This window comes from Aegilops tauschii, chromosome 7, assembly GCF_002575655.3.
Source record: "Aegilops tauschii subsp. strangulata cultivar AL8/78 chromosome 7, Aet v6.0, whole genome shotgun sequence".
In the NCBI taxonomy this organism is placed as follows: Eukaryota; Viridiplantae; Streptophyta; class Magnoliopsida; order Poales; family Poaceae; genus Aegilops; species Aegilops tauschii.
The window spans coordinates 100,111,363-100,125,460 of NC_053041.3; the positions used below are offsets into that span (position 1 = coordinate 100,111,363).

The following is a 14,098-nucleotide window of genomic DNA, read 5'->3' on the forward strand; positions in this document are numbered from 1 at the left end:
AAACTCATTACATACCTTGATAAAAGAGCTTCTCTAGCAGTAAAATGAGTTGCCGAATTCACACTTCGGCCAACACCAAGAAGCTCAAATCCCTGAAAGCTAGTAGCAAGGTGTCGCATCTCACACAAGATGTGGAAAGCAGCGCAGCGTGCACCTTGAGAAGAGTCCCAGAACGTAATTCAAGGGCTTCAGATCTGTAACCATAGGGAGTGCATCTCCCAGCCAAAAAATTTACCTACATGATCCCTCGCTACAAGTCCAGTTCCTCGCTGCCCAGTTCCCATCCCGGTGATGTTTCTACCATCCCTCGCTACAACTCCATCTTCAAAGAGCCGCCACCGCCTCACATCTCTAAGCAAGATATATACAAATCCTAACAAAACTCAAGAAAACATGAAAACGGAGCACTCCCGCCGGCAATGGCCAAGATCCACCGCGCCACCATGGCCCTAAGACCACAAAAGACGAGGTTGACCGGCGGCGGCACCGGCTAGAGGCACCAGAAACCCTAGTCAAAGGGTCCTCTTTCTTCTGACGGGAAGAAGTGCAACAGTTTGCTATTAGAAGAAGAAACATTGAATGCTTGTTCTTAACAAGTACCATCATGAAGCTCACCCGTTCCTGCTCTAACACTCCCAACAAACTTACCATTGACACTCAAGGGAGGCTTACAGCTAGCAAATACGCAGGTATAAAACTACAATACTACATTAACCAGCGTGTATTATGTCAACGACAAATTTCTGGATCTCCTGAATTACAGCAAAATGTCCATTACAATTTCTAACCAATTCAGAATTGAAATTCCTTTTCTTATTGCTTGCGGGATTCTTCTGTTGCAACTTGCAAGGACGGAGTACCTCACCTCACAGATCTGCATAGTCATTTTGGTCTGGCCACGGGGGATGCGGCGGCTGATCAATGGTTGGCATCGCCATGCGGATTGGCCACCGCACGAGCGATCGCGTTAGCATCAACAGCAGTGACACGGTTGTTGTGTCGTGGGAGTCTGTCTGCCGCGGCAGCACGAGGTCCAGGAGCGCGTCCACGGTCGGGCACCACTGGAGTAGGCGCCGAGGGAGGAGCAGCTTGGACGGTTGTTGTCTCCTTGTGTGGCTTCCGATGGGAGGGTCTCGTCGGCCGAACGTTGGCTGGCTCAACCCGGTTGCCGCAATGTGGGACGGGGCCGGCGACCCGCTCCCGAGATGCCTCCGCCGGGGCATTAGAACGAAGACGATGACTTGGCCTCCAAGGGGAATCAGCAAGAAGTTGAAGGGGCAGAGTGGTGCCGTGTCGACACCGTTCTTCAGGTCTTCTTGGCGTCTCTGTGCGTGGAAGAGTGGCTTCGCCGAGTCGACGACGCCGTTCGTCGGGCCGCAGGGGCATGACGGGTAGTACCTGGGGACCCGATGCTGCTGCGCCTGCGCCTCCTCGTGGGTGGACATGGACATGGAACAGCGCACTGTCTATGTTGTAGTAGTGCTTGTGGACGATCTCTTTTGCCGGGGCGATGGCTGCTTGAAGATGGCAATAGCGAGCAGCAAGAGCGAGCAAGAGGTCACCTTGGCAGCTGTCGATCCTCTTCCTGACGTCATCAAACATAGCGTGCTTCTCCTCGGCGCTGCAAATGAATAAGAACTGGCGGATGATGCCGCTCTGGTCGCGGTCGCAGGATTGCACAAGCTTCAGCGCGTGGAGGAGGGCCTCCTTGAGACTCGACAGCGCCCACGCCGTGGCGTCATCGTTCGCCGCCTCCGAGTGGAGCCCAGAAAGAATTTTCTTCAGCAGGCAGACCCGGTTGTCCAGATCTCGGCACCTGTCCTGGCACTCGCTCGCCTTCGTCACCGCCGTTGTGATGTAGCGGATCAGCGAGAACAGCGTACTCGCCGGAGTGATGATTGAGTCGACGGCCAACACGATCGCCATCTCGGCGGCCTTCTCAGTGACCGAGCAGCTAGCGGCACCACACTAATCTCTGTAAAGTCAGTAAACGCAAGCGGAGGCTCCCTTGAATTGCTCTTCAGAGGTCCAGAGGTTAATAATTTGCAGTTGGCAACCCTGATGAGCAGTGGCGGAGCTTGAAAGAAATCTTTGGAGGGGCGAAGCTGCAAAAAAAAAAACGAAATACGAAATCGTACCAATACAATAAGTTAGATATTGCAAATATCAAGAAACTTAGATAATTATATTGATCTTCTCAGATTAGCTTAGAAAATACATTTCTAATCAGTAGATAATTCAGTTCACTACAAAGTGCTATTTAACCATGGAGATCAGCTCCAGGACAAAAGAAACTATGCCCAAAATACTACTATTTAACCATGGAGCATCTAGTTCACTACAGACCAGCTCTTCGTTTCTTTACACCCTTAAAGTGCATAAGAACATCCTCATAGTTGTACTTCTCCGCAATTTCACTCTCTATGTTTACTAGCAAGCTATTGGCAGATAATCACCTTCCATAGTATTACGTAGCCTTGTCTTAATGATCTTCAAAGTAGAGAATGCTCGCTCGGCACTTGCTGTAGAAACTGGAAGAGCTAGAAGCAATCGCAACAATCGATCAACCAAATTGTAGATAGAATGTCTCCCTGTCTCAAAGAGATATCGACAAAGATTTGTTAAGGTTGACACCTTTTTCAACTCTTTATCATTGGAAGCATCCACAACAAAGTGTTTTAGTTGCTGCTCCAATCCATAGATTTTCTATTTCAGTATATAATTAATCCAATTGACAAAATCAATGACCAGATGACCTAATTAGAATTTTCCTCCACTAAGGTAACAAAACTACAGAATCACAATATTTCAACTTTCCTCAATTTCCATAGGGGAGAGATTGGGAGAGATACAGAGGGGGCAGTCTGCTCACACGGCTCACCGAGGCACTGCGCGGCGTCGACGGAGCCTGATGTTGTAGCGGACAGCCGCAGCTGAGGCAGAAGTGGATGAATCTGAGCGGAGGAGGAAGGAGCCCCACCCCCACGCTCAGGCCTCCGCGCTCGCAAGTCAAGGGGGAAAAGGATTCTGGAGTTGGTTGCTGCCTGGTCCGGTGGCTGGATTCGTTGGTATCCAGGGCTTCACGCATCGTAGACTAGTAAAATTCGTTCGTATCCACAGGCGCCACGTCGGCACACACAAGTTCCACTCCTTTTCTTCGCCAAACAATGACATGACATCTTTCATTTATCTCCGAAAGATACGCCGTGAAGACTAAAGAGCACAGCTTTGGGAAAACGCACAAATGGTCGTTGAGCCCCCTGCCAAAGGTTTCGTGGAGTGACATGTCGTGTTCGCTGCATCGCATACATGTCGGCATTTTTAAAAGATACCCTGGTGGAAAAAATACACATATTGCCATGTAGCCACCTATCAAGCTTTCGTGGCGCGATATGGTACGTCCATTGCATTGCATACGCGTCGGCATCGACGTTGAGGCAATACACACATGGTCATGCAACCACTCACTGAGGTTTCGTGGCGTGATTTGGTACGTCCATTGCACTGTATACACGCATGATGACATCTACCAAAGGTACACCGTAAAGAGCACGGCGTTGGAAAAAACACACACATGGCCAATCAACCACCTATCAAGATTTCGTGGTGTGACATGATGTGCACGATGCACTGCATACATGCCGACATCTCTGAGAAAATAATTCGTGAAGAGATAGTGGTAGGAAAAAAGCACACATTGTCGTTCAGCCACCTCTTGAGGTTTCGTGGGGCGACATGATGCGTTCGTTGCACTGCATACATGTCAGCATGTTTGAAAGGCTACACCGTGAAGAGCACGACATTGGGGCCAGGGCCGGTCCTGAGATTTTGGGGGCCCGGGGCGAAACTAAACCCAGGGGCCCTTAACATAAACACGAATAAGTATTGCAAAAAATATTTTGAATCTCTGGTCAAAGGAAACACAATATTTTTATTACTGCGCCTCTTCTTTACTAACATGTCCGGTAGCTTTATAATTTGAATGATTTGAAGATTGCTCTGTTATTAAGTGTTCCTACTTTCTTTGATCCTAATTAGCTATAGTAAAAATTGATACCTGGTTAAGACTAATGGATGATTTAAATGCCAATGATCACTCACGTTGTCATCCATTTAGATGTCAGATTGTATTATGCATAGCCCCTACCTTAAGAATTAGTTTATTCCTCCATAGAAATTACCGGCAAGTCTCCAAACATAAAATTTAATAACCCCAATGATATGTATCCATTAACATTACCCATAAATAGATTATTAGTGTCCAATTACAAAAACGCAGAGGCCATGAGGATGATCATGCATAAATTTTAATCAACTATCATGATAAAATTTCCAAGGTCATATAGACTACCTATACAAATAGAGATTAGAGACATACCTTCTCTTCTATAATTGTAATCATGCCCTAGCAGTAAGATCTAGCCTCCCGTCAGTGTGGTCTCGTGCGAGGCAGAGACCCTATCTCTGGCATTCCAACCCTCCTCCAATCTAGATCTGCTCTGACCCGAGGCGGCACCATGGACGCATAGTAGATGGATATCAAGCATCACGATCTTGATCTATACTTGCCCGTGGTGGCACTGTCACTTCCCTCAGTACTGTTTTCCCCATTAATTGGGCGCACAAGTTTCTGCTTATGGATTAAGGAAATCGTTTTTTTCAAGAAGATTAAGGAAGGAAATCAAGAGCGGATTCTTTATAACCATGCCTAATTAATCACATGCCATAACTACTCTATTGATCGATCGCCCTCAATCGTAGCAGTAGGAAGAAGGAAGGCAAGGAAATCGAGGAAAGGGTCATAGAAGTAGGCAATAGATCGGCATTCTGGGCCAATTAAGAGCAGAATTAGGGGCCCCTTGGTACCTGGGGCGGCCGCCCCGTGCCCCCCCCCCCCTTTAGGGCCGGGCCTAGTTGGGGCAAATGCACGCATGGTCGTTCAGCCACCTACCAAGGTTTTGTGGCGTGACATGGTGTATCCACTGAGTGAATATAACCGACATATTGAGTCGATACAACCGCACTGAACAAATGTCCGGCCTCTGTATAATAAGATGCACACAACCAGCACTTTCAGAAATACAACACCATTTTATACAAAAAGAAGAAAAAAGAAGCCTAAAGTGCATAAGGTCTTAACTAGGGCGGCGGCTTAGGCGCTGGCCAATGAGCGGCTGCCCACGGATCTGCTGCCGCAGTGAAGAGTAACATACACATGTCCTTAAACTATGTTACTGCCTTCATAGTGGGTAGTAATAACATAAGTGTGGTGTCATGCAAAGCTTCATTTATTAGGTTATAGACTCCTATTGCATTGGGATATGTGATGTTACAGTAACTAGCTAAGTTAGTCACACTACCTCTCTCCTCATTAACTCATTGTCATATAAGCAAATTTGCTGAGTTGGACTCGATGTTACTGCTGAAGTTACTTCCACTGTGGCTAGTCTTATACCAGCACCAGACCTGCCCCTTCTGCAATAAGGTTAGAGGTGAGATTACTCCAATCAGGCATTTTTCTGTCAATTTTGGGTTACTAAGCTGGATAATTACTTATCAGGACATCTCCTCGGTTTGTCCTCACTGGTTGCACTGATACAAAAGCTAGGAGGGCACCCAACCTGTAAGTTTTGAACATGAACCAATCAAGCATTCTTTCATCAAATAAAAATCTGTAATTTTTCACGTGGATGACGTACTCTGTCTAACCCTGTGTATTGATATCCATGGAACCAGGTCGTTTAGAAACCACCAGCTGCATAGTTGTCAGTCAGATTATGATTATTTGTGCGCGCGGTGTGTATAGGTCACCACTTGCTGAGCACCGAGAGCATGGACTATACAGAGGTAATTAAGTGTCTTCTATAGGATCGTAACATCTGTTATTTATAGAGAATATGTGCATTGCTATTTGTACACAAATAATTTGTGTTGTTGTTTTAAGCATCAATGCGTAATGGAACCTGTAGGGACTTTCGGATGGCTGCCTGCTGCTCCTGCCGGCGCCGCATGCTGCGACCCTCCTCCCATTCCCCGGTGACACAGGCGAAACCAATCACGCAGTCCCCCCTACCCAGGGTGCACCATCCAGCCATCACCTGCCCAAAGCTAGTCATTGCCCTCGCTGCCGCAGACCATGTTATCGCCTTGCCTCCTCTGGATGCGGAGGAATAGGATCAATGTTGGGAGAGGGGGGAGTCGGTCAATCACCACGGCTCGCCAGTACAACGGGCAGAGAGGCAGGTACTCTGTTCACATCTCACCAGCAGTATCATATACGTGGACCTCTCTGTTCCTGCTTGTGCTGCCAAATGCAGTGGACTTCTCTAGATAACTTCTTGTTTATGCATTGACCGTACAGTTTGAACGAAGGCCAAGCAACTACTACAACTCAAATCAAATCTTAAATTCCTAGAATCCGGGCAAGTTCATCCTGTCAAGGGGATGAAAATTTTATGCTACTTTTTACCCACACAACAATATCCAACATGGTATATTATACAAACCGAATGCCGAAATATATATGGCTGGTTTTCACTCAAAGGGTAAAGACATCTTTATCCCATTTAGTTTTTTGGATACCTCTCTCATGCTGATTCGTTCTGACGGGTCCTGGAGTGCACAAGAAACTGCCACTTTCAGTAGGGACAGAAAGCATTGGTAGACTGCATTTTGTTCTTCCGTATATGCTTGGGCAAGGCCCTCACTTTCCTCTTGGAGATAAGCATCAACAACATGAAATATGTTGTCTGGCAGATTGTTCTCCACGTAGTTGATGATGTTGAGTCCATTATTGAACATAGGATCAGTTGGGCTTTTGCCTGTCAGCATCTCTAGAAGTAATACTCCATAACTGTATACATCCCCGGAGGTTGATACATGGCTTCCTCCACCATACTCTGCAGGTGACAACAGCAGATAGTTAATGCACGCTAGCAGCAAAAATTTCATTTTTTGTTCGCACAAAATTAAGTAAAAATGTAGTATTACCTGGAGCAATATAACCTATAGTTCCGTTAACACTAGCGGAATTAACCGGACTTGAATAGTTTCCAGCTGATGATTGTGAGCTAGTTTGGACACAAACCCTTGAAATGCCAAAGTCTCCTAAATGGGCAACCATATCTGCATCTAAAAGGATATTGCTGGGCTTCAGATCACAATGGATGATGTGTCTTTCACAGTCATGGTGTAAATAATCCAATGCATCAGCTATGTTAATGGCAACATTTACTCTCTGTATTATCCCTAGGTAATGTGGATCTTCCAAATCACTTGCTGGATGCAACCATGTCTCCAAGTCCCCATTCGGCATGAATTCATAAACTATAGCCTTGAAAGGATTGCCTTTATAATCTATTGTCGAGCATACACTTAGGATTGGAAGAATATTTCGATGCCGCGTACTTCTCAACGCTTCACATTCTGACATGAAGCTTATATCTGCACCTTGCATCTCCAGCTCAAAAACCTTCACAGCTACCTCTGCATTGACTGGCAATAACTGTCCTCGGTACACGAAACTGCAGCTTCCTCTTCCAACCAAGTTAGACTCAGAGAAATTGCTAGTGGCTTGAAGAAGATCCTTGTAAGATACTTTTGGGAATTGGCTATGGAAAGAAGGCAGGGATGAATGTGGTCTGCCTGACAAGTTCCTGAATACTGCAAAGTAGATTAACAAAACGAGTAATGCCAAACCAACTACAGGAACCAGTACTCTGACCATGTAGTACGGTACTCCTTTCTTATGAGAAAGGATAGGGCATGAAGGCATTTGCAGGTCAGTTACTCCACCACAGAGCTCCTTGTTTCCATTGAGAGAAATAGCAGTAGTGTTCTTGAATACTCCTTTTGTTGGTATTTCTCCTTCAAGATGATTGTAAGAGAGATCTAGTTGGGTAAGGATTTTCAGATCACCTAGAGCTGTTGGGATGGCACCTGATAACTTGTTGTGTGAAAGATTGAGTGTTGTCAAGCTCTGCAGATCACCCAGAGATATCGGAATATCTTCTGTGAAGAAATTTTGATCCATTTTGATGGTTTCCAATTGTTTACATTGGGCCAAGGTCTTTGGAATTGCTCCGGTAAGCTTGTTGGACGAAAGCTGAAGTTCTGTGAGTTGCTGAAGGCTGCCAACCTCTGGAGGTAATACACCTTCCAAATTGTTGTAGGACAGTATGCAGTTGGTCATTGAGCCTGAAGCTAAAATCTCTTTTGGTATGTTACCTTGGAGATTATTATAACTAAGATCCAAATCTGAGAGCTGCCGAAGGTTTCCAAGGCTAGATGGTATGACACCATCAAATTTGTTATTGTCCATATATAGCACTGATAATTGGGTAAGATTGCCAATGGACAATGGAATGGACCCATTGAAGTTATTTCCATGAAGATTCAGACCTTGCAGCTTTTTCATATTTGTAATCCATCCTTCAACTGTACCAGTAAAACCATTGTAGGCTAATGAAAATTTAGTCAGGTTTTTAAGGTTCCCTATGCTTAAGGGCACCATCCCTGACAGGTTGTTTGTTCCCAAAAGAAGGCTTTGAATACCAGCAGACAGATTGCCAACAGTGTCTGGTAGAACTCCTTCTAGCTGATTTCCGTACAGTGAGAGCATGTCTAGAAGGCTGCAATTGCTTAGTGCTGCCAGAAACTCCCAGCTTTGGTCATCATTTGCTTTAAGCTGGTTTCTTTCAAGGTTTAGACTATACAGCTTCTGAAGTTTACCAAAAGAACTTGGAACATGGCCTGTGAAATTGTTAACTGGCATGTTTATCGTAGATAGTCTTGATGCGTTGCCTAGTGAAGCAGGGACATGGCCTTCAATCATGTTACCACCAAGCTCAAGGGTCTCCAGATTAGGGAGGGTGTCGCCCATGTCAGATGGTAACGTGCCTCCTAGCTCATTTGAATCCAGGTCCAGTTCTCTCAACAGAGTCAGGTTAAAGAGGGCTACTGGTATCTCACCTGATAGTCTATTCCCCCCCAGGAGCAGTTGCCGCATCTTTGACAGTCTCCCAAACTCATGTGGAATTCTTCCTTCAAGCTGATTGCCTGTAACATGGAGTATCTCCAAGGAAGTGATGTTGCTGAGTTTTGCTGGGATGGTCCCAGTTAGCTTATTCACCGAAAGCTCCAGAATGGATAGGTGTGAGAGGAGGCCTATCTCTTCGGGGATTTTGCCTTGTAGCGAGTTCCCATACAGATCTAGCTTCCTCAGATCAGAGCAATTTGCAAGTCCTTGAGGGATCACCCCATGCAAGAGATTGTTGCTCAGGTCAAGAATCTGCAGGTTTTGCAGACGGTGGAAGAGAGGTGGTAGGTTCCCAGAGAAGCTGTTTGTGGAGAAGTTAATGGTAACAAGGTACGTGAGATTTCCAAGAGAAGGGGAGATATGTCCCACCAAACTCTGTGCTGCAAGTTCGAGCTTCATGACATGCCTTTTTGGTCTATCTGCACTGCAGGTAACACCCTTCCATCTGCAGAAGTTGGTGCTTCTGTTCCAGGAGCTCAAGGCCCTTGTTGGATCTTTGGTTATTGCCTGCTTGAATTCAAGCAACGAGTGCAGATCGGTGTTGTCATTCCATCCAAGTACCACACAATCACCCTTGCCAGCTATATGAGTGAACAGAAGCAAAGCGAACAGCAGATAGAACATGACAAATTACCCTTTTTCTCTCTCTCTCCCCTCTGCAAAAGCAATATTAGACATCAGACAATCGGTGGATGCCGCAAAGTTAAAGTTTCAGCTAAGAAATGATTTGATGCATTATAAATGGACTAAAAGAAATCTCAGAAATGTTATGGCTGTTGATTCATCATGGATAGACAGCCTTGGCAGTTGGTAACAAGGAAAGAACATGGCAGAAGTCGATACAGGAATCGAGTACTCACTCAGCAAGATCGGAAATGACGTTGCTGCTCTGGATGTCCTGGGTCCATGGATGGGTTTTGCTGGAGGCGACTGGAAGGTGCTCCTTTCTGAAGAGTACTTTAGCTTTTTGAAAGGTGTGCGGTTTGCTTCCACAATGGCCCCCACATGGATCATTTGTCAATGCCTTGGATAAGTGAGACACAGAATCATTCAAACCGTAAGTACCTTTCATGGATCATGTGTCAATGCCTTTCAATAAATTAGACATTGAATCATTCAAACCATGCATATACTGCAGTACTGCACTATGCTTGATGTTGTTGCTCACCAAACTTGTGTTTTCTGTTACTCTGTATAGTGGGAGTCAGTAGGTGCACGACGTCTGAATTTGACGCTCCCCAGTGATTGCAAAATGTTTTTGCGCTGCTGTATCCAAAATAGAATCCGAATCCCCAGTATAAATCTGATACAAACCAGCATGTTTCAGGTGGGTAGTACTACTGCCAGACAATAACCCTCAAGTCATTTTATCTCTGGACACATCCATTCTGAGAGGTCTGGAAACATCTCTAACGCTTATTTTGTTCTGTCATCGTGATACATGAGGATTCCACTTATTAAATTGCTGGAAAGAAATACAGTCCTGAATTTGTGATAATCTAGAATCAATCACTGGAAGTTTAGTCGCCGTCTCACTTTTGACCTCCAAGGTGTTTATCACTATCATGTCGAACCACTTGCATGGAATGGAATTTGCTTAGCTCTCCACATGATGGGCGGACGAAACAAAACTACGCTCCACACACCCAAATACCTCTATGATCTGCTCAGAGATCTTATATTGCTCATGAAAGACGAAATCCTATCAGGGTCTTTTTGACTTCCATCAGCACCACATATGCCAGTGCTCCTTTCCTCCCGGCCCTCGCGTCGTCCCCTTGGGCGACTCGGGGGCGACTAGGGTTCCGCCGCCGCCGCCACCCCCCTCCACCCCCTTCCTCCCCCTCGCCGCTACCAGAGACGGCCGCCAGGAAGCCCGCGCGGACGCCGGTGAAGGTGGCGGCGGGGATCTCGGTGCTCCTCCCCCTCTTGGAGGCCCGTGGTTCCTAGGGCGGCGGCCCTTGCCGGAGAGGCGACGTCGTCGGGCGGTGGGCGGCGTTCGCAGGGGGTGTTGGTCAGCGTGCCCGGCCGCGCGGGCGGCGGGTGGCTGGTGGAATCCGGCCGCGGCGAGAAGCTTTCTTCGTCGGATCTGGAGGTGTGAAATCCCTATTCCCTGCTGCCTCTCTCTCGCCTCCGGTGTGGGCTAGCGTTTTCTGGCTCCAGCGTTGGTGCGTGTTGGTGGTCAGCTAGGGAACCAGGGGAAACCTTGGCCGGTCCGGCCGGCCCGGTGGCGACAACGCCCAAGGGTGTTGCTTTCCTCCATGGGGGCGCAGCCGAGGTCCCCTGCTCTCCACCCCGATCCCCCTGCCCGGGTGAAAACCTTTATCCTCGGCGGATTTGGCGGCGGCGGCGCCTTGCGCGTCGTGACCTTGCTGGAGGCATCGTCAAGGGTGCGGGGCTCGGTCGGGAGGTTATGCAGGTGAGGGATTGAGCTACCTCCTCTGCGTCGTCCTATTCCTTGAAGCTTGTCTCCAACTAGTTGGGCATGGACTGTGGCGGAGCAGCCGGCGAGATATATCCCAAATCGATGTGGTCATCCTAGGTCCACCTTGCGATGCGAGGGCGACATTCTTTCAGCTCTAGGGTGAGCTTCTCGAAATCCCGATGGTGCGGCGCCTACGAGCCATGGGGAAGGGTCCCTCTTCGGTGATTGAGAGGGAAGATGTTTGGTTCCTTTCTTCTCTAGGTGTTTCTGGAGCACGGTCCATCCTCGAATGTCGGCTATGTCCTGCTGTGCTGCTCCGTTTCTGCTACATATGATCCTAGTGTGGAGTGCTCGGCCTTTGCTAGCTGCAATTCATTTGCGGCGGCTTGTGGAGGTTGTAGTGAGTAGGCTTTCCAGTGTTCCCCGTTGTATCGTTCTGACCGTTGTAAGTTGGGTTGTCTGTTGTAACTCCTGGCCGGTTGATGGCTTTGTTAATTCAAAGTCGGGCTCTTCGCGAGCCTTCGTTCTAAAAAAAAATATGCCAGTGCTCACATCGACTCCATTTGGCTTCAGAACAGAAACTGCTTCACAAACATTATCAGCATGAAGGCCTCCAGCCAACAGCCAGCCATTCTTTTTTGATAAACTACAGACAGCCATTCTTGCTTCTAACAGAGGGCATGTGGAATTTCTGCCAGTTAAATCCCTTGCCACTGTAAAATAAAGAAGACTAAATGTTTCTTACGTATTTTTTTGGAAGCGATTTAGTGGCGATCTCGAAAAGCACAATATGCAAGTAGGTTCATATACTAAACGAAAACTTCCAATGACAGTAAAGTATGCAGGATGAAGAACATAAGTAAAAGTCGTCGCAATATGCATACTGAACTCAGTAAAGAGTACTCACATAGAAATGTTATGGAATTAATGATTAATTTGGCATATAAAAAACACTTGAATGGATAGGGGAGCAAGTCTTTGGAGAAGCAGTAAGAACAAAATCTAAGCTTCCCCCCTTCGCACTGTCCACTATGAACCAATCAAGCACATATTCTTCACGAGGAGCATTAATAAGTTTTCCATCATCATCGGCATTTAGGACATAAACGATGCGATTATTCTTTGAAAGCACATGAACCAATGCACGGGACTTATCTCCATGGAGCTGCATAAGGGAAGATCCATATAAGCATCTGGGCTTGTAAGTTTCGCAGATATGGTCTACATTTCCATTTTGTTTTTAGTTTTTTAATCAGCGAGTCCTTGTGTTTTCAAGTGCCAGATATGGTCTATGTCTTTCTGTTTTTGCATAATATGAAACTAGAGAAACCTATCACTTCTAGCAATTCTAACATGCATAGATGATAATCAGGATTGATTCAATTGAGTAAAACAATGCTTACCATTATTACGTAGCATATAAAGTTGTTGAGGCCGTCTTGCTGAAATTGATGACACCATTACAATGTAAACTGAAGATGGGCTGTGACGACAGAAGACGTTAAAATAAATCGAACAGCTAGGGACCTGAGGGGGAAATCGCCGAAGGGAGAGCTGCTATCCACCCTGGTCGTGGGCTTGCCGTCGGTCCCAGATGAATTTGAGTCAGGGGAAAATCGGAGCAAGGGGAATCAGTTCAGAGAGACATCCGGTCAGAGAGAAATCGGAGCAGGAGCTACAGCCACCAGCCGCCATTCACCCGCCAGCGAGAGAACGGGACAGCGGGAGACCCAACAACCCGAGAGAGAAAGAGAGGGAGAGGGCCAGCACATACTTCACCCGCGCCGCCGGCCGATTCGGAATCGCCGCTGCCTGAGCGAGAAGTGAGGTGAGGTAAGGTGGGTCAGGTGCGCCAGGCTTCTGGAGTCTTCTTTTTTTCTTGACGTGGCTTTTGGAGTTTTTTTCCTTCCGTTTCTTGGCCATCGAGCGGGGGTGTCAAAAAATGTCGGACGGAGGGAGTAGTTGGCTACCGCCATCATTTCGCGGAACGACCGAATCTGCTAGAGTTCACATTTTTTGATAACCAAATAGAGTATTATACTCCTTCGTTTTTAGAGCAATTACAGTTGGGCGTCTCAAACCGGTGTCGTACCTCTCGGAGGGCCGTCCGGTCATTGTCCGGTCATGATTTTTCGACTCAGACGGGCTCCTTAATTAAACGGACCTCAAACATCCGGGCTGACCAGCACCCCTCTTATCCAGCCCAAATATGGGGCGGATATGGGGTGTCCGAGCATGCCCGCCACGTTGGACCCGACAGCCTAACCCCACCCCAAATTGCACTAAGTCCAAAAAACTCTTCCTCCTCCTTCCACCGCCCTCCAACATTTCCCGCGCCCGGACCCTCGCAATACTCCTCCATTGCTCCCAATCCTCACCACCGGTCCCGATCCACCGCCGGAGATGTCGTCCAGCCCGACCCACACCGGCGCGACGGAGATGCAGTTCCCCTCGTCCGTCGGTGGGGTCACTTCGTCGGCTGCGACTTGCAAGGCGGAGAACGTCGCCCGAAAGTTGCGGCGACGCCGGTAGCGAGAGAGGGAGGCGGCGGCAGCATCACACGAAGGTTCGGACATGGTGGAGCAATTGTCTCCTGCGCCGCGCCCCGATCCCCGCACCCCTTCCCTCTGAGCGCT

The 14,098-nt window shown here is 47.5% G+C and overlaps 2 protein-coding genes across 9 annotated transcripts; both read right to left on the bottom strand.

The window, feature by feature from the left end:
* Positions 1 to 692: 692 nt before the first annotated feature.
* Positions 693 to 3,159, bottom strand: LOC109785561 (uncharacterized). Of its 7 annotated transcripts, none has more exons than XM_020344146.4 (3): positions 2,873 to 3,159; positions 2,457 to 2,591; positions 693 to 2,105 (listed from the first exon to the last, which is right to left on the bottom strand). In XM_020344146.4, the coding sequence occupies exon 3, from the start codon at positions 1,924 to 1,926 to the stop codon at positions 919 to 921; it is 1,008 nt and encodes a 335-aa protein (XP_020199735.1). In that variant the 5' UTR covers positions 1,927 to 2,105; positions 2,457 to 2,591; positions 2,873 to 3,159; the 3' UTR covers positions 693 to 918. The 7 variants fall into 7 exon arrangements, with proteins under 7 accessions (XP_020199735.1, XP_020199737.1, XP_073361818.1 ...); XM_020344148.4 differs by having other exon boundaries at positions 2,457 to 2,540; positions 2,873 to 3,119; XM_073505717.1 differs by having other exon boundaries at positions 2,457 to 2,540; positions 2,635 to 3,092.
* Positions 3,160 to 6,276: 3,117 nt separating this feature from the next.
* On the bottom strand, positions 6,277 to 13,372 carry LOC109785563 (uncharacterized). Of its 2 annotated transcripts, XM_045231729.1 has the most exons (5): positions 12,990 to 13,372; positions 12,866 to 12,904; positions 9,898 to 10,061; positions 6,991 to 9,693; positions 6,277 to 6,899 (listed from the first exon to the last, which is right to left on the bottom strand). In XM_045231729.1, exons 4-5 carry the CDS (start codon positions 9,659 to 9,661, stop codon positions 6,535 to 6,537), a joined length of 3,036 nt encoding a protein of 1,011 aa, XP_045087664.1. In that variant the 5' UTR covers positions 9,662 to 9,693; positions 9,898 to 10,061; positions 12,866 to 12,904; positions 12,990 to 13,372; the 3' UTR covers positions 6,277 to 6,534. The 2 variants fall into 2 exon arrangements, with proteins under 2 accessions (XP_045087664.1, XP_045087663.1); XM_045231728.1 differs by having other exon boundaries at positions 12,866 to 13,372.
* Between the last annotated feature and the right edge of the window lie 726 nt (positions 13,373 to 14,098).

What these genes read in the sequence shown, in the direction of transcription:
- LOC109785561 (XM_020344146.4), bottom strand. Translation starts at nt 1,926, where the DNA reads ATGGCGATCGTGTTGGCCGTCGACTCAATCATCACTCCGGCGAGTACG.
- LOC109785563 (XM_045231729.1), bottom strand. Translation starts at nt 9,661, where the DNA reads ATGTTCTATCTGCTGTTCGCTTTGCTTCTGTTCACTCATATAGCTGGC. An exon ending in TATAGGTTATATTGCTCCAG is followed by an intron (nt 6,900 to 6,990) that starts GTAATACTACAT and finishes TGTCACCTGCAG; the next exon opens with AGTATGGTGGAGGAAGCCAT.